The sequence below is a fragment of the Corticium candelabrum genome, chromosome 13 (assembly GCF_963422355.1).
Source record: "Corticium candelabrum chromosome 13, ooCorCand1.1, whole genome shotgun sequence".
NCBI classification, from domain to species: domain Eukaryota; kingdom Metazoa; phylum Porifera; class Homoscleromorpha; order Homosclerophorida; family Plakinidae; genus Corticium; species Corticium candelabrum.
Window position 1 is genome coordinate 576,640 of NC_085097.1, and position 25,108 is coordinate 601,747.

General features: G+C 40.4%; 1 protein-coding gene across 1 annotated transcript; it reads left to right on the top strand.

Annotated features, from left to right (window-relative positions):
• Window positions 1-618: 618 nt before the first annotated feature.
• Window positions 619-19,649, top strand: LOC134188983 (protein LTV1 homolog). The gene is made up of 14 exons (XM_062657201.1): window positions 619-649; window positions 708-845; window positions 4,498-4,523; window positions 4,582-4,723; window positions 6,223-6,310; window positions 8,195-8,295; window positions 13,535-13,620; window positions 16,232-16,413; window positions 16,475-16,506; window positions 18,531-18,664; window positions 18,729-18,877; window positions 19,015-19,067; window positions 19,121-19,285; window positions 19,340-19,649. The coding sequence occupies exons 1-14, from the start codon at window positions 647-649 to the stop codon at window positions 19,451-19,453; spliced, it is 1,413 nt and encodes a 470-aa protein (XP_062513185.1). The 5' UTR covers window positions 619-646; the 3' UTR covers window positions 19,454-19,649.
• The last annotated feature ends 5,459 nt before the right edge of the window (window positions 19,650-25,108 follow it).

The following is a 25,108-nucleotide window of genomic DNA, read 5'->3' on the forward strand; positions in this document are numbered from 1 at the left end:
TTCGTGCAAAACAAGCAAGTGCGTGAAGCGATGTTGCGTGTTCTCAACTTTCGTACCTACATGCTTACCTAATAGCATTAGCTTTATCAAGTTATGAAACCGGATCGGGGGTCCACGTCACTATGACGTTCTCGAAAGCGACCAGTCCTCGTGTGATTCACGCGCGGTTAGCTCAGCGACTGCGCGAAAGAGCCTGGCTTGCGAGGCTATGTATGTATTAGCCTCGTACCCAGGCCCTCTTGCGCGCCCTCTCCGGGCGCGCAAGAGGGCCTGGGTACGAGGCTATGTATGTATAGCATGGCTAAGAGGTGCGTTGATATAAATACTCATCTGTAGGCTTCCGTAATTTTCACTACTGTTTGGAGTGAGGTGTACATCTAGATAGTTAGCAGTGTAATATATTCCAACCAAAGAAACTCCAAAAATTTCTGATACTGGCCAAAACAATTTTCTGCCAGGTACTAAAACTGTAGTAGGCAAGCTAGAACGCTAGACTTGTTGCTAGGAAGGTACGGTACTAGTACCTGGTTGTTCCCTCATGCTCTGCCTAACTTTAGCGTGAACTTGACTAACAACTATGTAATTTGCTAGAAATACTAATCTGTATAACCTTGCGCATGCGTAATAGTCAAGCGAAGGGAGAGCGATGGTGAGTTTTTAGAGTTACATAGTTGTTTCCATACACATAATAGGGTTGGGGCGTTTAGGGAAGAAAGAAAAAACCGTTTATTGACAAGAAGGCTGCTTATTCTTTCAAACTTGTTCACAGAAGTCAAAGAGACCCTCTGCAGGCCGATGAAGAGAGCTCACGGCATGTCTTAGTTTCATCAGACCAGAAAGAATTGGTGAGATTTAGGTTGACTGGCTGTCTGCTGCGTGCCTGTTGTTGATCATGAGTTAATTACCTAAAACAGTTTGCTGTTTGCCTGCCGAGCTCATGCACTTGTGCTTGTGTCTGTATGTGTGCTAGCTAACCTTAGCGACGATGGCATTAAAGTTTCAAACATGTTTCTTTGTTGTTAGCAGCTGGTCTGCATCTGCATGGCGTAGACTAGAGTCCTAGATCTAATATTGTCTGGGTCACTCGTTCTCTGCCAAATAGCTGCCCCAGCTGCTACGCTAGCTTTATAGTCCTACTGGATAGCAACTATGTAGAGCAGATCACGTCAGCATCCGTCCTAACGTTGCTGCTATAGAACTTGAAAACTGATCGCACCTATTCTCGGTCACAGAGTTACAGTATCGTATCTCGGTCAGCGCTTGCCATCTCGTTTCTACAACTCCGTTTGAGACGCAAGTCATCTCTATTGATAGGCTCATTATATGGCTTCCTTCACCAAATTGTTGGTTTTGTCTTGTCAACCTCTACTCTCGCAGACAACGAAGAAGATGGATGACTCGCGCCACACAATCTCGGTCACCTGATCTCGAGTGATTTTCTCTCTTCAGACGCCGATCTGAGGCGTTCTTTCTTGCTAATGTTATAGTCATTACCGCTGGCTACTATACCTACGGGGTGATGTTAGTGCTCACCGCCGTCCTGTTGCTACGGCAGAACGTGAAATCTGAGAGACAAATACTCGGACATCCGGTATCATATCTCAGTCAGTTACTTTCATCGCATTTCTACAAGACGAATTGAGACGTTAGTCATGTCTATTGAAAGGGTCGCTTTGGATGTTTATGCCACTGAATAGCCGGTTTTGCCTCTTCAGTTGTTATTGTTGCAGGGCGGTGAGAAAGGTGATGGTCTACGGGACATAATCTCGGTCATGCGATTTTGAGGAAGACGGGTTTCTGAGTAGGTTGTATTGTGTGATTTTTAGTCTACTGTTCTAGAGTTATATTGTCACGAATGTGTACATCTGTCTAACTAGATCCATTTAGTACTTCAGACATGGTATCTAGTGCAAAGTGATGACTCTGAATTTCACATTTTGTTGGCAGTTAACCAGAGAGTATTTCTACCTGTTTCTGCTTTCTTGACTGGCAGATATGATGATTCTTTATCTTGGATGGGACGATTGATGATTTTATCAAGCAGAATTGCACACAAACTAGTCTCGTGCAGTCAGCCCCTCCCTCTTTTGACTTCCGTTGGCAGGGAGAGGGTCTGGTAAGGTTGCTTTGATGTCTTGGTTCTGCCAACCCTAGCATTCCATGGGGCATAAAGACATAACGATGATCTGTTAATTGAGATAAGTGAGCAACTGATGGGAATGCACTACTAATTAGGATCTGCATGTACAGCGAAGTTTCGCTACTGTTTCTGCTGCAGGTGCTGCCAGATTTTGTTCTTGTTATAAGCGAGTTCATTTGCTCTCACAGGTTTTGTAGCTGCCTGCTATAAGCATGGTAAGAGAAGTGCGGAGCTCGTCTTCTTGTACGACAACATTGGCAGGTGAGTTAATTGTTTTTTGGGAACCAACAGCATTCAACAACTAGCATGTGTCTAACAAGCAAGACATCTCACCGACGAAAATTCGAAGTGCATGATCATGCAACTTCCGAACGTGACGGAACAGAAGCCAATGAACTTATGAAGTGTGCTATGACAGGGGTGGAAACAGCTAGAAGCTGCTTGTCCTGTTGCTAGATATAACGCTACAGCTGCATGACGTCCAGATGAGTCTCTATGCAACTTTGCGAAGAACAACTCACCTGCCAATATTGTCGTACAAGAAGACGACTTGTGCGCTTCTCTTACCATGCTTATAGCAGGCAGCCACGCAACCTGTGAGAGCAAATGAACTCGCTTATAACAAGAACAAAGTCCGGCAGCACTTGCAGCAGAAACAGAAGGGGAACTTCGCTGTACATGCAGATACTAATTAGTAATGCGTTCCCAATAGTTGCTTGTTTATCAATTAACAGATCATTGTTATGTGTTTATGCCTCATGGAATGCTGGGGTCGGCAGAACCAAGACATCAAAGGAACCTTACCAGACCTTCTCCCCGCCAACGGAAGTCAAAAAGGGAGAGGGGCTGGCCGTGCGAGACTACAATGTATCCTTACGAGAGCTCTAGATATATCCTGAGAACTTATGAAAATGGTGACATGTTGCCAAAGAGAAAATTATCTTTCTCATGACACAGTTCTGAGTCTGAGACAGTTATGAAGTTGTGAGAGAGAATGATAGTTAGTCCAGTGAAGATATCCAACAAACCTTCTGTGTAGAAACAAGCAGTGCATGTTGTTGATAATAACTGATGTAGCTAAAATCTTACAATCAACAAGATCGTAGTACGTACACAGTTTACAAGTATGCAAAGTCCTGGCATACTGAAAAGGCATCTTGTAATATTCAACTTGTGCCAGAATGGATTCAATGTATAACTCCATGATGATCGATCTATCACTTACAAAATTTGCTTATTCAATAACTTAGTTTAGACAGAACAACTAATGTTGGCCTACACAATCTAATTACTAGAATCTGCTATGGTTCTACAAATTCACTACAAAACATTTTCCATCAGCCTTAGTCGACTGTTACCATATGTATAATGCTCAATGAAGGTAAGACCACTTACCTGAAAGCTGTAGAACCCAAGGAGTGTGTGTGCTCATACTGTGACCAAGATGATGTCCCGTAGGTCAATCTCCTTTCTCACCACCCTGCAACAGAAAAACTGAAGAGACAAAAACGGCTATAAACATCCAAAGCGAACCTTTCAATAGACATGACTAACGTCTCAATTTGTTTCACGACTGACCGAGATATGATCCCAGATGTCCGAGTATTTGTCTCTCAGATTTCACGTTCTGCCATAGCAACAGTATGATGAGCACTAACATCATTCCGTAGGTATAGTAGCCAGCAGTGATGACTATAACATTAGCAAGAAAGAACGCCTCAGATCTGCATGTGAAGAGAGAAAATCACTCGAGATCAAGTGACCAAGATTGTGTGTCACGAGTCATCCGTCTTCTTTGTTGTCTGCAAGAGTAGAGGTTGACAAGACAAAACCAACAATTTAATGAAAGGAAGTCATATAATGAGCCTATCGACAAAGATGACTTGCGTCTCAAACGGAGTTGTAGAAACGAGATGGCAAGCACTGACCGAGAATAGATGCAATCAGTTTTCAAGTTCTACAGCAGCAACGTTAGGACAGATGCTGTCGTGACCTGCTAGTGTAGCAGCTAGGTCTGGCTGCAGCTGTATTTGGCAGAGAACGAGTGACCGAGATTAGGAAACTACCAAGATTAGATTTGGGACTCTAGTCTCGTGTAGCCAGACCCTCTCCGCCATTCCGTGTTTGTTTGTATGTCACTCTATTTCTCTGCCTGTTTTTAAGCCTCAAGTCTAAGCAGTAGGTGCACACTCCTATACTTGCTCAACTCAGATCAGTCAAATACATTTAGTTGTTTTTGTCTCTTTTATGCTGATTCCGTTGTTTGTAGGTCGATCACTTGGAAATCTATGTGATTGTCTGTTTAATATTTATGGCTAGTGAAATATAAACGTTTTAGTTTTGCTATGATTTGCCAGGTACCTGTATGTCAACCATCAGATGAGTATGCAGTTTAGAAACAATTCAGTATTCTTTGTGTATTAAATCTGGCACACCTAAAGGGCTCGACAGCGTAAAGAAGAACAAAGGAAATGTGGTGTTTTCTTTGAAGATGACTATGACTATCTACAACATCTCAAGGAACGTGGTAGTGCTACTAATCTGGTGCCTGTGGCAGAATGCAATATTCCTGTGAATTCAAAGGTGATGTGTTATTAAGTAGAATTCAGTTTGAAAACAATGGACAGGTTATAGTATGATGGCAGTGGTGACTGTTTAATTGCCATGGTAACTAACTTTAGATAATTAATTTCTAGTTGATAACTAATCGCAAGCTGAGATCATTAGTCACATGTGGCCAGTTTTGCAGTGTACTGAGTAAGGCGAGCAGAACAAAAGCACGTGCTACAACACATGGAGTGTGTTCGAGGAGAGGACTGGGTACAAGTCTAAATAAGTGCCTATCTGTAATGCTGCTTGAGGCAGTAAATTAATTAAGCACAATACAACTTGACAAACAGAATGTCAGATTTAGGCATTTATGAAATACATGCCCCTCTTGTTCTGCCCCTGTTTTAACTGTTGTAAGTAGTTTGGCAAACGCTAGATCTGGCTGAATTAGCTTATTTGGATGTATCAGAATGTGGTATTCAGGGAGGCGAAATTGTAAGGCGGGCAGCAGAGAGGTGTTTGACAGATGTTGATATCGATTGTGTGTGGAGTCAATTACTGTTAACTAAAGATGTTCTTATGATAAGTGCCTTCCTAATGGGCATCAGATGTGCTTATTAAGCACAAATTGGCTCATAGATTTGTTTGATTTCATTGTGCTCATTTGAATGTTTGCTCTAGAGGTAACAGAAACTTCAACATACTGCTTTGCTAGATCAGATACCATATTATGTAGTTACAGAAACTCTTAAGGGGCATTTGTGGAATGTAAATACATGATTAGATTTAAGTACAGAGTTTACAGGCATGAGTATTAAGTTAATTGTGTGTGGTGGTTGGCTCTAAATGCTGACTGCTATGGGTGCTCCAATGTCCTTGAGCACTGCTATCATGTGCTGTGATCTGCATTAAGTGTCCTGTGTTTTAGCAAAGCAGGAAGGATTGCCTTTATGAAAAGCTGTGCAATGTTAAAGGAAGCATCTTACATGGGAAAGTAGACATCGTATTGCATGCAAAGACAGCACATTAGCAGTGTAGTGTTAAACAGCAATTCAAATTGGCATTTGAAGGCAAGAAGTTACTATTGATGAAGGTGAAAGTGCTGATATGATGATGCAGACAAGCATGGCATGTACAGCTGTGAAGGAGAATATGCATTGCCTGTTGGGAAATTTCATCTGCTTTGGGTGTACTAAAGATGAATGCATTGACATGAGTATGCCAATACAAGGAATGTGAAGAACCTAGTTTTGGAACTAGTAAAGGAGCAACAAGAATTTGTCACAGCTCGGGAGGAACTGGGTGTGCTAATTTACTACTTTGCTGGCTAGTAGTTTTTACTTTAACTATTGGCTTATGGATCAACAAACTAACTAAGAGGGCAAAATGTTTAGACAGCAGCTACTGTACTCAGTAACCAATATTATTGGTAAAATAGTTTATGCATTGGAATAATTGCTATTGATCTTTCATTGATAACTAGAGATTTATTCAAATGTAGGCAGCTTGTTTATTATGTTTATGGGCTGTAGGCACACTTGTTGAATTTACCCAAAGAAGCTTTGCCATCAGAACATGAAGAAGAAGTTGGCCTCCTTAATAAAGCAGCTCCTCTCTCAGGTATAATGCTGAACGCTTTGTTTACCAGCTTGTATTTGAGGAAACTGTGATATATTCTGGAAGCCTTAGAGCTTACTTATTATTGATTGTTGAACCAGTGGTATTTCTAGGATTTTATTATAGGAGGGTTGTAAGAAAATTGGTCAGTGAGCATGGCTTTTGCTACGTAGATATTAACTGGTAATGTTCCTGTAGTCTCGAAACAGAACGTTTTTTGCTGGGATGTTTTGAACACTGACCAAAGTTGTGCAATCATTATTAAAGGAGAACTCTCACCAAATACTAAAACTTGTTGAAAGAAAGATGCAAGGACTGGTATCTTCCTGCAGGAAACCTACGGTCCAGACAGCCACAGAAGCAGAGAATCGGCAACGAGTTGTTCAGGCGATTCCCCGTATGTACGCAAAGTCTTACTCTCTCGAAGCAACTAATTTAGGTTTTGGTTAATAAATCACAACTTGACACCATATGTCTCACAATCCTTACCTTGAAATGTGCACAGATATCAGTCTTCCTTGCTAACCAACAATCAGAGTTACGCATACGCCACATGGCGAGCTATGGCATAATTTCCGTAAGCAAGAAACTTACACACAATTCTGTCTCTCGGAGTATAAATGAGTACCTGGTGTTTGACTGGGGCCCTAAGCAGCCATCAGCTGTGATGTGACATCAGCCACTGGAGTCCAGGTGAGACTTCAGGTGCTCACACCTCAGTGGTTCACAACCCGGTGCTCCTGCAAGTACCTGGCTACCTGGCCCGGCTCCAGGAAATTGTTAGCACAGGCCCAGAGTTTCTTCTGAGTAGCCCAGCTATAATTGTTGGGTGGCGTGACCAAGAAATGTGGCAGCTCCTGATGTTTAGGATGTTTATTTAGCGTAGTAGGTCATGTTTGCTAACTTTAGTTTTTTTCCTACTCTTTCAATGTAGTCAGTGTGAAGACTTGGCTGACAATGTCATTTTGTAACATGTGTAACTTTGTAGTTCTGTTGTTTAGTACATGTTATCTTTCTCTCTATATATAAAAGTGTGATCTATCTGTCTGTCTGTGCTATCAATCATGCCAAAACTGCTGGGTGAATTGCCACAAAACCATGCATGAAGACTGGGTTCCACACTACAATGCAAACACACATTTCGGTTGTACAAGATGATGATGTAAAGGGGCTCCTTTTGAAGTCCACGAACCTTGACCGTGTTAGCGAGGATGCTGTTATTTTTCAAAGTTTTTGCATGACGAACTGTGAGTGTACGCCGAATTGATTGAGGTTGACAGTGAAGGTGTAGCCGTCGTCCAGAGTTCTTTTGTGACGGCGTGATTTCTTGTCGATCAAACTCGCCACCACTTGCGTTCAAATTTCTCCAGAATGGCACTTGGATCTCCACCAAATTTGAATGCTTATTTGTGACCTCGGACAGTATGAATGGAATGAGTCACTTCTTACTGGGGACATCGATAAAAGCAAGATATTTTTAACATATTCGGGTTCTAAGAATACGGGTTTCTTTGTTTGCCCATGCAGGTGAGTCAAATAGCTGGCATGTTTGATACATCTGTCCCCTTCAAAGTGATGATGTCCACGGGCTGTCGAAATAGCTGCAAGCTAGGCATATACTGGGAACAAATTATCCGGCAGTTTGTGTTGCCCCAACCACTTCGTGTCAATTTGCTATACAGAACGGGCAAATCAACCACGCAGGAATTTGTGTTATTTAAATGTGAATCCTGCTCTATTTGCCCAGGCAAAGCCGGGCCCTCTGCTAGTAGTATTAGATAACTTGAACTTATGTGCAGATTGGAAGGAACTGTTAGAATGTTCTTGTTGTTTGTTGTCTGCTGTACATTGTTGTCAGTATAGTTTTGCTTGTTATTGTTATTGTAGGTCCCCAACTTGATTGGGATCCAGATGTTGTGGCTGCATTGGACTGTGATGTTGTTGATAGTAACTCTGATGACTTACTAGAAGATGACTTTGTTTTACAGGTACAGTACACTAACATTATGAAGATGTAACTATGTGTCATTTATTGCAGTGCAGTTTGGTGTGATAGAATATTACTTAAAAATTGATCAATCAATGTATTTCTGTGAAACTACCTTTTATGTTGAACTACATTTTATGTAGAGGGTTTTTGCATGTCACGACAACCAACAGGTTTAATATTACAATGGTATTTCCTGCTCAGTTGTCTGAGGGCATATTCGATTGGGACTTTCCAGGTAAGGAAAGATTAGAAAAGCAGGTAAAAGTCTTAATTGGGGTACTTTCTCTTTCTGGAAAGATTGGAAAGGCTTTCCATCCTTTCCACCCTCCAGCCTGGAAAGGACGGAGGAAAGCTGGAAAGATTATCAGTGATTAAAGACCCAGAAGAAATTTACAAAAATATAAATGGAAATTTATAAAGTCAGTGTGCAAACTGCAGTACAAAGAAGTCAATAGAGCTTCTATTGTAACAGGTTGTGAATTACTGGTGGGTGTGTGCCAGGAGGGATATTTAAGGTGATTTTGCAAGGCTTCTGAGTCCCAGTGAGTCATCTAGGGCTGAGTACAAAATGCGGATCCATGGATCCACGCGATTTCACGTCCAATATATATATATATATATATATATATATATATATATATATATATATATATATATATATATATATATATATATATATATATATTTGGGCATCTCGGATCTAGACTACCTCGCTGTTATCATCTTTTGCTTTCTGCTGCGATTATCTTTTGTTTATTTTACGCTTAGTTAGACTTGCACCTGAGCTTATTAGCATCATACATTATTGTTGTAGCAGCTAGCTATTACTAGTTGCTTCATTCTTTCTATCAGCATTCCAACTCACAAACCGGTCTTCCTAAACGGTGTACAGTCTCGCCCCGCTTCAGCGTTCCTGGATACTTAATTAATCCTCAGCGTGGCGATGAGGAGTTAGCTATGGTCACCGTCTGTCAATTTTTTATGTGTCTTACAACTGTGGGAACGCCCTACCATGTGCCTAGAGTTACACCATGACCCTAGATATAGGAAGTCTATCTACTTAGTACACACGACGTTTCCTTCCACAGCTTTCTCTGTTTGTTGCTGCGACAGAGTGAGGGTGCAGTATAGGCACTAGATGGCTATAGAACGTGAGAAAATTGATCTGCAAGCAGAAACGTCTTCAGAAGCTCTGTAGACGCATGTGCAATTTGTTACTTGTATCTGTGTTTATGTGTACTCGAATATATTGAATATCTATATATATAAAGCAGAGGTGTCTGTCTGTCTGTCTGTCTGTCAATACATATATTTAATGTCTGTCTGTGTGTCCGTCTGTTGGAACGTTTCTCAAAAACAGTGAGCCCGATCTTGGCCCAATTTGGCTCGCGAACGCCAAATTCATTCGGGTCGAAAGTGAGACTGTGGTCGTCTTCCTGACTTCTCCCACGACGATGCGATTTCCCGCCGATCGCACTCGCTTCCGCTCGCGCGCGAATATCTCCGGAACTGCGCATCGTATCTCCACTGAATTTAGACTGCTCATTCCTGACGTCGGACAGTACCCGCCGAGCGTGTCATTTATTGTGGGCGACGCTGGGAAACGGAAGATATTTTTGCTGATACCTGGGTCTTCAAAAAATATGTCCACAGTCGTTTGCCAGTCTACGAGGGTCGAAGAGCTGCCGTGTTTGATGCACCTGTTCCCCGAAACGCCAGCAACGTCTTTGAAGAGACAACATTCAGCGGGACTGTCGAAATGACGAGAGTCGGTACGAGTCGTGACTTTGTTAGATATGGGGAACGGATTATTCGGGTGAGTACTGCATGTGACTTCCAGTTCTGCTCTGATGGATTCGTCTAACTGCACGCGACTTCATTTCGGACAGGGCAATATCCGGGAGTGTTATACGATTCGTCTAACTGCACGTGACTTCATTTCATTCAACGGGACAGCCCAATATCCGGGAGTGCTATACGATTGTAAGTGTATAAGCAACATTTTTGTTCACTGCAATCATTCATGGCCAACATCACCTATGATACCATCAAACGCATTTTTAGATACTTTCTGCTATAATCTCTACCTATAAAGGCGACCTGTCTCTCCTCCACTTCCGTGTTGTATTGGCTCTATGACAAACGTGTGTGTCAACTGCGGTGCTATGAAGTGGAAAGGAGAAGCACCTGGCATGTGTTGTCCCCCGGGCAAAGCCAGGCATTGGAGCTTGTAATATATTCTCGAAATATCGAAGGCGTCACATGACAGATTTCAATCAGAACAGTTACTGATTAACACAAGAATCATGCAGTCATTTGAATTTGACCTTGTACCTCAGCCATCACAAGGTGTCGTCCACTTAGCGGCTACAAGTAGGGTGCAGTTCATGTAGATTTCCCATCTTAGTAGGTTGTTTTAACGAAAGGAAATTAGACCAATCGCTGCAGTCTATTTGACATGCCCAAATATCTAGTGGACGTGGAATCGCGTGGATCACTGGATCTGCGTTTTCCACTCAGCCGTCATCTAGTTGTGGCGCAAAGGATAAATGCCACCACATGTCCTGATTTTCGGAAGTCTGGGAATGAAATAACTAGTGAACATTATTATTATTCTAGGCTGCAAAGTCAGAGTCGTTGTTCTACTGCTGTCGATGCTATGTCTTATGAGCCTATAGCATGGAATATTGAAAGGGAACGCTACAGTGCTGAATCTTAGGTGCTGAGAAATTGACCCCTTTTTAGTTTTGGGTACTTTGGTTGTATAGTAGAATTAGCAGTGTGCTTCCAAGCGCACTGCAAAGCATGAAACTTACCTATGCTTGAGTTTCTAGAACGCCCAACGATTGATTTTAGCCTCAACAACAAGGCACATGTACGTACTCCAATTGCAACAATGCCTAGGGTTAACAATACCTAGGGTTAACAATACCAAACAGTTGCTGCACACGTACTGGCAAGCACCTACTTGCAAGCATGCACAAAGTAACACCACGTGCAGGTCACTACTGTTTTTAAACATAAGCATCCCAACACACTTGTTTTGTACAGTTTATACAGATGGCTGAGTCACACTAGACCCAAGCATCCCAATACTTGTTTATACAGGTGGTTGAGACAGGACAGGCAAGGCAGTCTTATCATCAAACGGTAAATCACTTTGGTGCGGCACTTTGTCACAGGTTCACTTACTCTCCGTTTGCTATGACCTTGAAGGTACACTCGAAAGTCATGATCAGTAATCAAAATTGGAACGTCCTGCGTGACTCCGCCTAGACTAGTGGACAAGCAACAACCATATGTTGAGATTACACAAGTGATAACAGTGAACGCACGCCATACATACATTCCAAAATTGTTTACATTGTTGTTTCTGTTGAGTCGGTATTTCTGTCGAGTCGGTCATTTGTCACTTCCGGTAAGACGACTACTATAACCCTCGCTACGCTTAGGGTTAATAATGATAACTAAACTTTCACTGAGTGTCTTTCTAAATAGAAGGCTATGTGCAGAGGAAAGAATTCTCCTTTTCATTGAATCTAGGTGACTCACTGCAGGCTCAGCAATACATTGTCACCTGACAGACCACATTCACCCACAGTAATTGGGAAGACTTCACAGCAGTGGTGTTAATTAAAATATGTTGTTTTGGGGTTTTCCACTTAAAGTTACACTCCTGAGATGCAGGCTAGGCTACTGGCTCCGCTTTCGCTGGCTAATGAGAAATCCATACTGACCAAGGTGGGTATCTGGGTGCTATCTCAGAGCAAACCAGACAGATGTACATTAAGAACTGATGGGGCCATTTCAAGAATTTTATCCGCCATGCATGACTTTTTTTGGCTCGCAAACAGATCACGTGAGCCTTACTGATGCTATCATGGTCTTTCTGTTGTTTCCGTTATACTTTCAGACCGTCTAGAGACTGACCTTTTGTGCGATTTATCTTCGTCTGGCAACATTCGAGAGAATGTGTGTTTTGAGAGATTCTTTGGCAATAGACGCTGTTGTCAATCATCTAATGGTTTACAAGGCACTCATCCTTACGCAGGATCACTTTTGCAAATGCCATCAATCACCAGATCTCGCTATTTCGGTTGTGCACTACGCCGCCCACTAGATGCTGTGCATTTTCTGGATTGTACCTTTAAGTAGCAATCATTTCCACTTTTTTCCACTGAAGTAGAAATTAATTCTACTTTAGTAGAATTCATCGGTCAGTTTCCCCTGAAGTAGATTTTATTACGCATGCAGCCAATTGTAGAGTTTACATGGAGTAATGGCGTGCGGACATTAACCGGTGTAGTAAACATTTGAGATGTAGGCTGTATACTGGAGGGCTAAAATACGTGCACAGAAAGTTGGTATCAGCAGTTCATTGACAGTTTGTTGTTTTACTCTTTGTTTTTTATGCAGTATGAATGTAGTTATAGTTTGTGTTCTCTTTCAATGCATAGTGAACAGACATCTGATTTTTGAAATTCCATACTCGCAAGTATTGATTCCATTGTTGCCAAACGTAGTCTCTAATATCTTGTTTCATGTTTCATTGTAGACTTGTGCATAGTCCTTTTTCATGCTGGGTTAGCTTCTTTGAACTTGGGGAAGCCAGCAACACTGAAACCACATGGTGCTATCCACACATGACAGCGCATGTGGTGAAGCAACTCAGCGCGAAGGAGGACTGGGCACAAGTCTAGTTTCTTTGGTTTTAGGAGTAATTCTCTTACATTACTCGCTTTGTGCAGCCATTAGCTAATTAAACTCTGTTTTCGGTGCAAGTGTGAAGTAGTGAATAAATGATAAATAAAGCATGCAAAAGGCTCAAATAAGTATAATAGCTTAATTATAAGAACCAATTACTTGACTCAAACAATTGGTGACAAATATCATAGTAAAGAGATCTTTATGCCCGATGTGGAGTTTGCTTCAATTAACCTACATGACTTTGCTTTTGTTGGTGGTTATGTGAGAAGAGAATCCTTTATAAACGATGTGTCTATAGGCAAAATATGAGCTTCAGAACTCTAGTTTTTCTAGATTGCACCTTACTTTACTGTTTCAACTGTGGCATAGGTTGTAATAGATATGTTGTAATCTGGAATAAGCTTAAATTGGTGGTTGAGGTCTGTTTTGAGACAGCTCAGGTAGTGTGAACGGGGTTCACTGTGTAAATGGAGTATTTTATAATTGCTGAATGGTATGACATTTGGCAATGTTTTGTTTGTGATTTTTAGGCTAATGCAGAAGAGGGTGATGTTGATGTTTATGATGTTGAGAAAGAAGAAAAGCAAAGGCGTCTGGCATTATTTCTCGAATCCAGGTTATGTCAGTGCTAAATTATGATTGGTTTTCTTGCTGGTAATGCTGCTTGTGTGACAAATGATTGATGCACGTTAAATGGGGTAAATGGAAGCATTTGCATGGTTATAGTCTTATGTCTACAAGAGAGCTTAGTTTACGCAGAAAGACACAATATGAGACATTTGAAATGTCAATGACTGAGTGGCTATTGAAAGATACTGTCTACTACTTGCATTTGCCAGAAATAGCAGTGATTATTACTCTTGAATCCCAAACTACCAGTAATTACCATTTTCTTCTATAAGTTCTTGTGCATTAATTTCTGCATTTGTTATTTTTTGTTTATTAAGAGTTATAAAGAGTTATAAACACTTGTGAACACAACTGGCACTTTTGATTACTGTTGTGGCCATAGCAAACCAAATGAGGTTTCAATCATGGTCATTGCAATTAACTGAAGTCAGTAAAGAATACTTGTGTATTGACGGTTGCACTTTACTTTAAATTTTCTGCAATTTTTTGATAAAAATCATACTGAAGAATATATGTGTATGCAGAAGTGACTGTAGTTACATAAAAATGTAGAGAATTTTTAGAAAATTTTATAATGGTAGGGCGAGCGGAGCACTCCAGATGTTGGGTGGGCCAGGTCTTGCCTGGGCAAGTCCCATTTACAGTAATCGTAAAAATAGCTAATGTATTTAATCACTTGAACCAATATTTCCGGAAGTTCTTGCCAAAACACCATAGGCCGGAGTCCCATTTTTAAAAGTTGGGTAGTCTATGGCCCACCTGACCTACTCTGCATTAATGGCCCTGGATGATATGCATCAAATTACAGCTTGATAAATACATACTCAATTGATAAGTCAACGGTTGAACAATTGGGTAACAAGATCCTGAAGAATAATGTTGCTCAATTATTTTAGAAAATGATGAATATTCCAGAAAATCTTTAGTTAAGCTATGAGCGTAACAGAAGGACACCACAATAAGTGGTGGACTGCTTCGCGAGAAGCTCACTCTAAACAGGCTGAATTGACTTCCGGTCTGTCTGTCAGTATGTCGCTATGTACCTACCTATGTTTGTTTGTAACTATGTTTGTTTGTAAGCGCGTGTCACGCTCAGGGAGTTTGTCGAGCCAATCAGCAATCGTTTTGGGACGCGAAATGTAGGTGACGCAACAATCGCATCTGGCGTGCATCACTCTCAGGAATTTGTTGAGCCAATCAGCAGTCATTTGGGACACCAACAAATGGGTGATGTAACAATCCCGCACATTATGACAGAAAAGCCGAGATGTCATATCCATACCAAAAACGGTAATTAACCAAACCGTCAAACTGAGAAGCGCAGAGTAAAGTTCAGGCTAGAGTTGTACTCGTCTATTAATTTTTACAGAAGAGTTGCAAAACAAACGAATTCATCGTTCTTCAAGAAGCCAAGCGAAGGTCTCATGGGACCTGCATGTGTACCGTTGCGCACGACCAACATGTCATCCGCGATCTTCAAGAGAGCAATATGTTTTAGCTGTAAGTAGTACTGATGATGAACGATCGGCAGCGTCTTGCAAGAATGATTCGTAGAAAACGCTACGCTGCTTTCTTCTGGATCCGGTCAATATATGTCGCTTCACAGTATTTCTAGGAGACGTATGAGATCAATCTTTATCTATCTATCTACGACGAATTATCATCGGAAGGAAGGATGCTAGCAATGTACGGCTCAACGAAAGCATGATAATCTCGTCCACCTCAGTAGTTAACTGCAAGTGATGCAAGATCGAGCGCTACAAAAAGAAATAACGTGGAAAACGAGCCCGCTCCGTTCAAGAACATATTTACAGGTGTAAGCAGGACTGATGATGAACGATGGACATCGTCTTGCAAGAAGGATTTGTAGGAAAAACGTTGCACTGCATGCTTTCTTCTGGATCCGGTCGCTATATACACATACATGTCGCTTCACAGTATTTCCCGTGCATGTACATCGATCTCTAGCTACGACGAATTAATTTTAATTAACGGAACAAAAGATGATAGCAACGGCTAGCGAAAGTATGATAATCGTGTCCATCTCAAGTGATACAAGCAAGAGCGCTACATGCAGAATTGAGAAATAACGTGGATAACAAGCCAACTCCGTGCAAGAGACGCAGCAGTCACGCATGTGCATGTACTGAATTCAAAGTGTAGTGTGGGACATGATGATATTTAGTTAATTATTTTTAATCACATTGACGCATCCCTGAGTTTTCAAAGAATTATACTTAGTAACAAGATGACAATAAATAAACAAAAAGTAATATAATTTACATTGATATTCACAATAATACACACACACACACACACACACACACACACACACACACACACACACACACACACACACACACCACACACACACGCACACACACACACACACACACACACACACGCGCACATGCTTGTAGCTCTGAAGCGACGGTGTAACCACAGCTTCATTTACTGGTAGTTGTAGTGTCTCAAGGGCACACTTAGCTTAGCACTGGTGATGTATTAGGCATCATAGATGGGCTATTAGTGAAGGCATGGCTGGTTGGCTTTAGTGGTAACACTTTATAATACAGCGTATTTGGTTTTAATTGTAGTGACAGTAAAGTCTACAAAGCCGATATCAGTGAATCAGATGAAGATACTGATAGCAGTGATGATGAATGTAAAACTGATGTGGCAGAAGACTTTGGTAGCTTTGGAGACCAAAGTATTGATGGTGGAAAGTCACGATTTACAGAGTATTCTCTCACATCTAGTGTGCTGAAGAGAAATGAAGGTAATTTTTGATTTACTAACTTTACTGATGTAATAACACATGCTGTACATCTGGTGGATAGGCCTGTCAATGTTGGATGAAAGATTTGAAGTGGTAAGCTTCTATATGTAAGTCAGAGCATTGCCTGTGTGTGTGTGTGCATGTATGTGTGTGTGTGTGTGTGTGTGTGCCACATTTTGAAATTGGTTATAGATACAGATAGTAAAAACTACAGTACCAATGGCGATCCAACCATACATAGATAAGTATTGACTAGTCTACAGACTATATATGTACATTATACTACTGCAGTAGTGAAGAGCAGTCAGACAATGGACATTTCCAGACACTTCCATTTATAGCTATATTATTTTCACCGGTCAATGATATTTTTTTGGAAATGATTGTGTGGTTTCCAGTTCCCTTGTAGTTTGGCATCCTGTCAAAAGATGAGTTTTGCAAACTGGTCAGCAACTGGAGACTCTGCAATTGTATTCTGTCAGGGTTTCTACATTTAAAAAGAGAATGTTACACAGCCAGGCAGTATTAGTATGTGTGCTTTGTTGCTTCAAGACCTATGAGTATTTGTGGCTATGCAGCACACTGCACAGCTACTATTGTTATGACAGGACGTAGTTAGATTTATATATTCATTATCTGATCTGTCTTGAAGGTGGATCTGCTTACCTCTTTCTCACTACTCTTAGCAAATGCTGGAATAGGCAAAATTGACACTGCATAATGATAGTATTTAGTAGATCTATTCTACTAGGGCAACCTGGTTTCACAGCATGAAGTTGTAGGCTATTCTTGACTTCTGACAGGACATGAGTCTTATTGTAACTCATGTGATGACAACACTGGAGTGTAAATCCTACATTATGATTGGATGATTTGCTACATATTCTACATTGTTCCAGTGTTATATGCGTAGATACATGATGCATACATAGCCGCACTTTAAGTCTTTTATGGAGGATGCTCTATCATAAATATTGTGACTTTTAGCAAATCTCTTTAACTAATGCTGGATGAATTCAAGTAAGCATTAAATGTAGCTGCAAAGTTTGATCATGAGTCAGATGCATCATTTAGGAAATTTGTCGTACACTTGTGTGATTTTGATGTTTAATGTAAGAGGTGTCTATTCAACTTCTGAAAAAGTAGTTGGATTGGTGTATGTGAGCTGTCAGGTGAACAGTAAAGAAACAAAGTGCAATCAAACCCTACTACACAAAGATAGCACTCACGGTGGTTAACACATGTTTAAATCCATATGAACTGCTTAATTCAGCGAAAACGTCCATATTTGTATTGTAGAGGTGTTCTTCCAACACAAATGATACATATGTGTGTCGTTGTGCCCTCCATTATGGGCAAGTGGGGTCTTTACCCCCATCTGGGTGCCCACCAACCAGGCAGGTGAGCCAGTAGGGTACATGTTTCTGTGTAGTTCACATGGCAATCAATGACTAGCCAATTCGACATAGATTGCAGGCATTACAGTGACTGCAAACTTGTGAACAGCACGCCTAGTGGATATCAATGACCACCAGGAAAGCGCTGAATGTCATCGTCAGCGGACCGTTTGCCAGACCACAGAAACTCCCTAACGACTGAAACGAGTCATAGTCTCATGGATAAAGCTAGAGAAACATGAGAAAGAAAGACAGACAAGTTTCATAATTTACTGTTGTCTCTGGGGTTTGAACCCCCAAACCATGGAGTGGTAGCCATTGTCGCTAACCACTAAGCCTTATATGCCATTGTAAACACTGTTTTGAGTGCCAAATGAACATGGTAGTGATGTTTGGGAACTCATTTTGCTTTGGTTTTAGTATAATTATAATCTGTATTTTTAATTGCATAAATTTGTTGATGTTTGAACTCTACTGTTGTTCTGTTAACCAATTTAGTTCCCAACACCATGGCATGAAGTTACCAGTTTGTTTAAACTTGAGGTTTTAAACACATTGAAAGCATTTGTTCAAAGACACTGCATTGGTATGTATGTCATCTCTGTTTGAGTGTGTTAACATTTCCGGATCTTTATAATTCCCATCTTGGAGAAATTGTTGGAGTATTTTACAGTACCAATTCTGTGGAGGGTATTGATGTACTTACGATTGTATTTGTAGTTGATGGAAGAATATGATGATGACGAGATTGGATCATTGGATGCTACTGAAGTCGAAGGCACTAGAACCACAGAGAATGTAATTGTATCACAAGCGATGGATCAGTTCTTACAGCAGCAGCAATGTCGAGAAATGTACAGTGCAATGACACTCTGCGTACAATCAAATGTTGATTTGAGTTGTACACTGATGTTATAGCTTACAGGAAGCTGCTGGTGCAGTTGCAGGATCTGTGGTTGGACATAGAAACGTGTATAGTTCTGACGATGGGGCTAGTGATGATGAGAGGGTTATTCAAGTTGATATTTGTAATACAAAAGACAAATGGGACTGTGAATCAATACTCAGTAAGAAACTGCATTAGAGATGTAAAAATATTCTTTGTGCTTTGTTGTAGAGTTGGGAGCTGCTTGCTAACTTTAACAAGTGTTTTGAAACTGAATTAATGCTTTAGCGTGTTTGTTGACCCGATGTTGTGGTGTAGGTACGTACTCATCTCTTTATAATCATCCTACAAGAATTGTGGAACCAACAAAGGTAACAAGGGAGAATGGAATCATGAAGCAAATGTATTATTCCGTTTGTGTCAGAAAACGCGATTGAAAAAGATCTGCAATAAGGATACATTTACAAAGGTAATAGTGAATTCTTCTCCAGATGATGCTAAACAAGTATCAGTTGACACAACAAAGCAGAAGGGAGAGAGTGCAGAAGAGCGTAAACAGAGAAAAACTGCTATTAAGCAAGACAGAAAAGTACTTGCTTATATCTTTTGGTATAATACAATCATATGACTGGTTTATATATAGGCTAAGCGCATCAATAAAAAAGACACAAGAATGGCTTTCAAGGAAGAGCACAAGCAACAGCAACGGTGCACTATTGGAAATCAACACCAGCAATGGTCCATGAAAGTAGAGTAGGGTACAGTACTATTTTGATTTTGATAATGAATGTTAATTATCAATTTTTGACTTGCATACCTCTTAATTGGTACTAAAGCATTAGTTACCAGGCACTCAATACAAACTATTATTGTATAGAACTCACAGCTTGGTATATTGTTGAAGCTGCATCTATGGGTAGACTTCTATTCAAAACAAGTTTCAGTTTGAGGCATGCTTGTCTACAACCTACCCTTTATAAAGGCGAAGGCCACTGCATGTTGTATGCATTTACTCCTGTTGGGTTTGGCAACAACACAAAAACAACAGTTTTATGATAATAGATCTCAATTAACTACCTGCTGTTGTGTCAGTCTGTATAATGGATATATTGCAAGAAAACAAGAGGAATAGCAAGGCTAGTTGCTAACAGAGCGTCTGCAAGGCATGAAGTACAGGTGATTGGCTGAACATACTCGTGGATGCGCATTCGTAGAAGTGAATTGAACCGTTATGGGCATTAAGCTACAAGTCAGGCTTCTGTGCCAGTATGTATCTTCCTCCAAATAATGGACTTCTGTCCAAGTATGTGCTCTAGAAACAAACCACTTTATCTCAGTACCCAAGGCCCAGATATCCGGGCTAAGGTATAGTAGTCATCCGACATGCGACGGTATTTATACTCAATTAGCGCAGATCCAAATGAAGCTGTTCCGACCAATAGACGAGAAGTGGTGTCATTCCGACCAATAGAAGAATTTGATGTCATCATAAGGCTCCACCTCTGTTTGGTAGCTGCTAACGAAGATTCATCCATCTTGTAGATGGTGTTAGTTCTTTGCTTTACATAAGGGATGCCTTAGTCATTTTAGTGTCGTCTTCAACAGAAATGTGGTGCTCCACAGGAATTTGCGAAGGGGAACATGCATTGTCCATGACAGCGCTTCTGTTTGTCGGACGAAGCGACTGACCTGTAAGTATGCAAGTCTGGAGACGCTTTGCATTTTGTGTACCTAAATGAATGCATTGGAAACCTTAGCTGAGACGAGTATTTTGGGCTAAAACATCAGTATGCAAACATTATCACGTGACGAGATATGATTACATACACCGGCCGAGGGTTTAGCACTGTAATGTGCTTCTCTATTAACTGAGTTTTGTTTTATACATGACCATAGGGTGGGTACACTGTCATGTAATTGTTCCAGTAGAGCATGTTACCCACCTGACTTTTACTTGCCATGCTACAGCATTGCAACATTAGAATATGCTGCAATCGATGCCGTAGAGAGCTTAATGATCAGTTTGAAGGTAAAACAAAGACGAGTTACAGCAGTTTATGCTTATGTTGATGGAAAGAAGTTACTGTTAGACATCACAATTGCTGATCCATGTGCTAAAGTGTATTACAAAGAGCTTGTCCAATGCAGGCTCTGCTGCAGCAGAACAAGAAAAGGCAAAGAATAAGAAGTGACTGGAAAGGCTTTAGGCTATGCAGGCAGCTTGCCAGCTAATCACATCCAGGCACAGAAAGATTACTTTGGTGCTCACACCATGAGCTGCTTTGAAAACCTATGATTAGCCCGATGGTTTTGTCTCATCGTCCACTTACACTGCCAAGTGAGGCAATTGGATATCAACATTTGTATTTCAGTTGCTGCAGTGATACTGCTTTGCTCTTGACAGCATGGGATTGTATGTTCCTGTCATGTTAGCTCAAATAGATGTAACTCTCGACATGTACAGTTGTATTGGTAGTTCTGGTGATCGAATCAGGTGCAGTACAAGCAAGTTGTACTCCTTAAATGCATGCTGCCATTGAGTCTGATTAACAATCATTACTGATTGGGGTACTTCTTTATTATTGGACATATACACAGACAAACACATTGACAGAGACATGGATGGACTACAAACTCATGGTACAGTAGTACCATCAATTTCTCAACAATTTTGTATTTACAGATTGTGTGTCTATCTCCATCAGGATGTATTTACAAACATACAAACGTTCAAGGTGAATAAGTAGGCAAGTTTTATCAGATTAATAGACTGACACTTAGTCTCGTGTAGCCAGACCTTTCCTGCTGCGTCGTACTTCTGGGCGAGAAAGTATGACGCGGCGTGGAAGGGTCTGGCTACGCGAGACTAACTGACACTCAGCTGCTCTTTGAGATGCAAATCTGACAAACAACATTTAAATGGCTATAAAGAAGCTCCTTTACAGTCAACTGTTTTACTTTCAGTTCACATCAACAGAAACTGCAAACACTGTCACAGACTAACTGCTACGCTATTCATCAAGTTCACTCATTGCACAGCAGACTAGTACACACATGCAACATTATTTATTTTGTTGATAACAACCAATAAAGTTGCATGAATTGAGAGAAACAAATACATCACAATTATCTTTTTCTAGTTCACATCCATGTCATCCCTACGAGCGTCACTTTGTCTTGTAAATGTGCCTGCTTATGAACTGCTGTTTGCAATTGTTTGTTGTCTTCATCATGATGTTGCATGACTGCAGTGATCATATAATCTCTTTACTTCTCCCACTTTGCATTCATTCTCATAGCAACATGAGTTACAGCTTCCTGATCAGCCAATTGCTGCTTGTAAAGAAGATTTCTTCGCTTGAATGGCTCAATTGTTTTCTCAAGTATGACGTGGGAAAAGGGTCTGGCTACGCGAGACTAACTCTGTAAATCATCAACTTGTAATGCACTTTGCATGATGGTCAACTTTAAGATAACTAAAATACCCAACAAGCAAATGATCCAGATAGACAGATGCCAGTATAAGACTGCGTAAAACCTAGGATGTGGATAGATAAACTTTCAACACACAAACCCACCATCACATGAGTATAAATATTTAGTGTCACCCCTCACAATCTGTTTACTTAAACTAGAAACATACACTACTGATGGAAACGACTGTCTGATGTGCTCTTAATGCAACCTGGATTTAAATTGTCTGATTCAAATTGTCTGCTCGTTGACTATAAGGAAGTCACTACAGCAGTAGTTTCTATAAAAATTCTTGCAAGAATAACTGAAAATAACTCTAAATATAAATGTAAGCTTGTGCATGGACAATAAAATTTGTGCATACAGTACCTTGCTGATAAGAAAAGGCTCGTTGATATTGTTGCAAAATATTGACTGCTTCTTGGTCTTTGGCATCTGAAAGCAGCATCTCAGATCTATCTCAAAATATGCTATACACGCATTAAGCTACAGTGTAGATAGAACTCATACTTCTAGTTTCTATCATTTTATATGTGACATCAACACCTGCACTTGTTGTGAGAAGTAATTATATTAAAGAAACAGTCTGACAAATACCCTTCAGGATGCTTTCTGCTTCTTGCCGCTTCTGTTGCCTTAGTTAGAAGAACTTGACTGGCACTGCAAACCTGAATGCACGTAAAGTAAAACAAAATATGAGTCCTACAATGAGCTACTTTGCGCCTTAATCAACAATATTATATAGCTTAGATGCAAACACATGAAATGAACGTAACACATGTGCAATCGCATCCTAGCAAACACAAACAATGCCATATGAAGAATATGGAAACAACAACTAGGCAACAATACAAGATTTAGTTAATAAAACTTTACCCAAATTATTAATAATTAGTGTCCTAAGATATTGTTGTTTTGTAAAGTAGTGTATTATACAACATCAAATTATGATTTCATGTTCATTAAAACATTATCTAAATAGGACCCTGACGAACAAGATCCGAGAATAAAGCGCCGGTGTCTGGCTATCATTAAGAACCAATGAAGTCGAGCACTAGGTGTCTCTGAGATCTGACAGATCTGGCTTGCTGTGCATGTATGCGTTTGTAGATTCTTCGCATCCCTACATAGGGAGGGAGCGGTGTGCTCTCTGACAGAGCTATACAGACGGCTCTACTCCCTGATATACATGTACAGTACTGTACGCGCAAACTACCAGCCACTTCCTCATACACACGTGCAAGCATCCGGGGATTAAGATTTTGGGCCCCAGGGGCACGAGGCGTTACTGCGTGATTTCCCGGCGCTCAGATCTACAGACAACGAGCAGTTATGAAGTATGTGCTAAAGCCACACTTTCTCTGATATGTGAGATAACAAAGTTTAGGAATATTGAAGTAGGTAAGATAAACGCCATGAGCCCCCAATGTCGGATGCTTACGGTGTAGGTGTAACTGTACAACCGACCCTCAATGGATGAAAATCTCAGAAATTGGACATTTTCTGGAATGTGCATCTCATATACTCAGTGTGGGTAGAAACTTATTGGGATAATTCTTTATACTTAATTAAGAGAGGTCAGAGTATACAAGAATCCTAGATACCAAGACATGTCATGTACATGTATGAGAAGTAAACAGTTACATAGAAATGTACAAATGCTGATTTCGTTATTTCAAAATATTTTGGACGTACTGAGGATGGTTCTCTTGTAATGAAAGTCTTGTTTCAGGAAAGCGTCTCAGAAATTTTTCACTGTCATTCAATTTTTCTGCATTTCATCAAAATGTGGTTTGATCAACAACTAAGAAAAGTATCATTTTAGTGAGGATGGTTCTTTTGTAATGAAGGTCTTTGTATGTCAAAAGCGTCTTTGAGATACTTCACTTCCATTCAAATTTTCTGCATTTTATCAAAACATGGTTTTTTATCGACAACTGGGAACAGCAGCTTGTAACCAACACATGACAGTAGTGTTGTCATGGGTGTCGACTTTGAATCTGTCTGGTGCTGAAACTGTGTTGCCAGCAGGTACCACAACTCAATGTGGAACACTTTCAGTTTCGGTATACTGGTATCATCGCCCACCCTTAATTAATGGATGACTATTTGGAACACTTGTAGTGTACTGTACAACTCATCCTCAATGGAGACACTTTCTGAAATTGTGCTTATATACACTGACTGTGTGTAGGAACTGATCAAGATGATCTCTAGGTATACAATAATCGAGACTTAAGTTATATACTAAGCTGGTAATCGTACAAGAGATAAAGTTTAAACAGTTACATGGAAAACTTACAGATGCTGATCTCGTAATGAGGATTGGTCTCTTGTAATGACAGTCTCTGTATGTTGAAAGCCTTCCCGAGATATTTTCCACTTTCATCCAAATTTTCTTCTTTTCATCAAAACTGGTGTGATCAACAACTGAGAAACACATTTTGGCACATGTTGTATGAGGATGGTTCTCTTGTAATGAAGGTCTCTATATGTCAAAAGCGTCTTAGAGATATTTTCCACTTTCATCCAAATTTTCTGCATTTTATCGATAACTGGAAACAGCAGCATGTAAGCAACACATAACAGTTATCATAGGTGTCAACCTTGAATCTCTGGTGCTGAAATTGTTCCAGTACAGTACATCAGGTATCAGAACCATAACATGTTTAGAGCAGAGTCAAAGCATCAAAGCTTTCATAATTGCTGCAATCCAGACATTTACCACAGCGAACAACTGCAGAATTTCAAGTTAACACAACTCTTAACTTTCAAGTTCAAGTCAGAAATTTTTATGACATCAGCTATTATTCTCGGGAGAGCAAACCACTCAACAAACAGTAACTATTTCTATAATAGTAGTGTTGGCAGTTTATGGCAGAACATTGGCTTTGACATATAAAGTTGATTTTTATGCATTTAGACTTTCAAGTGTTTG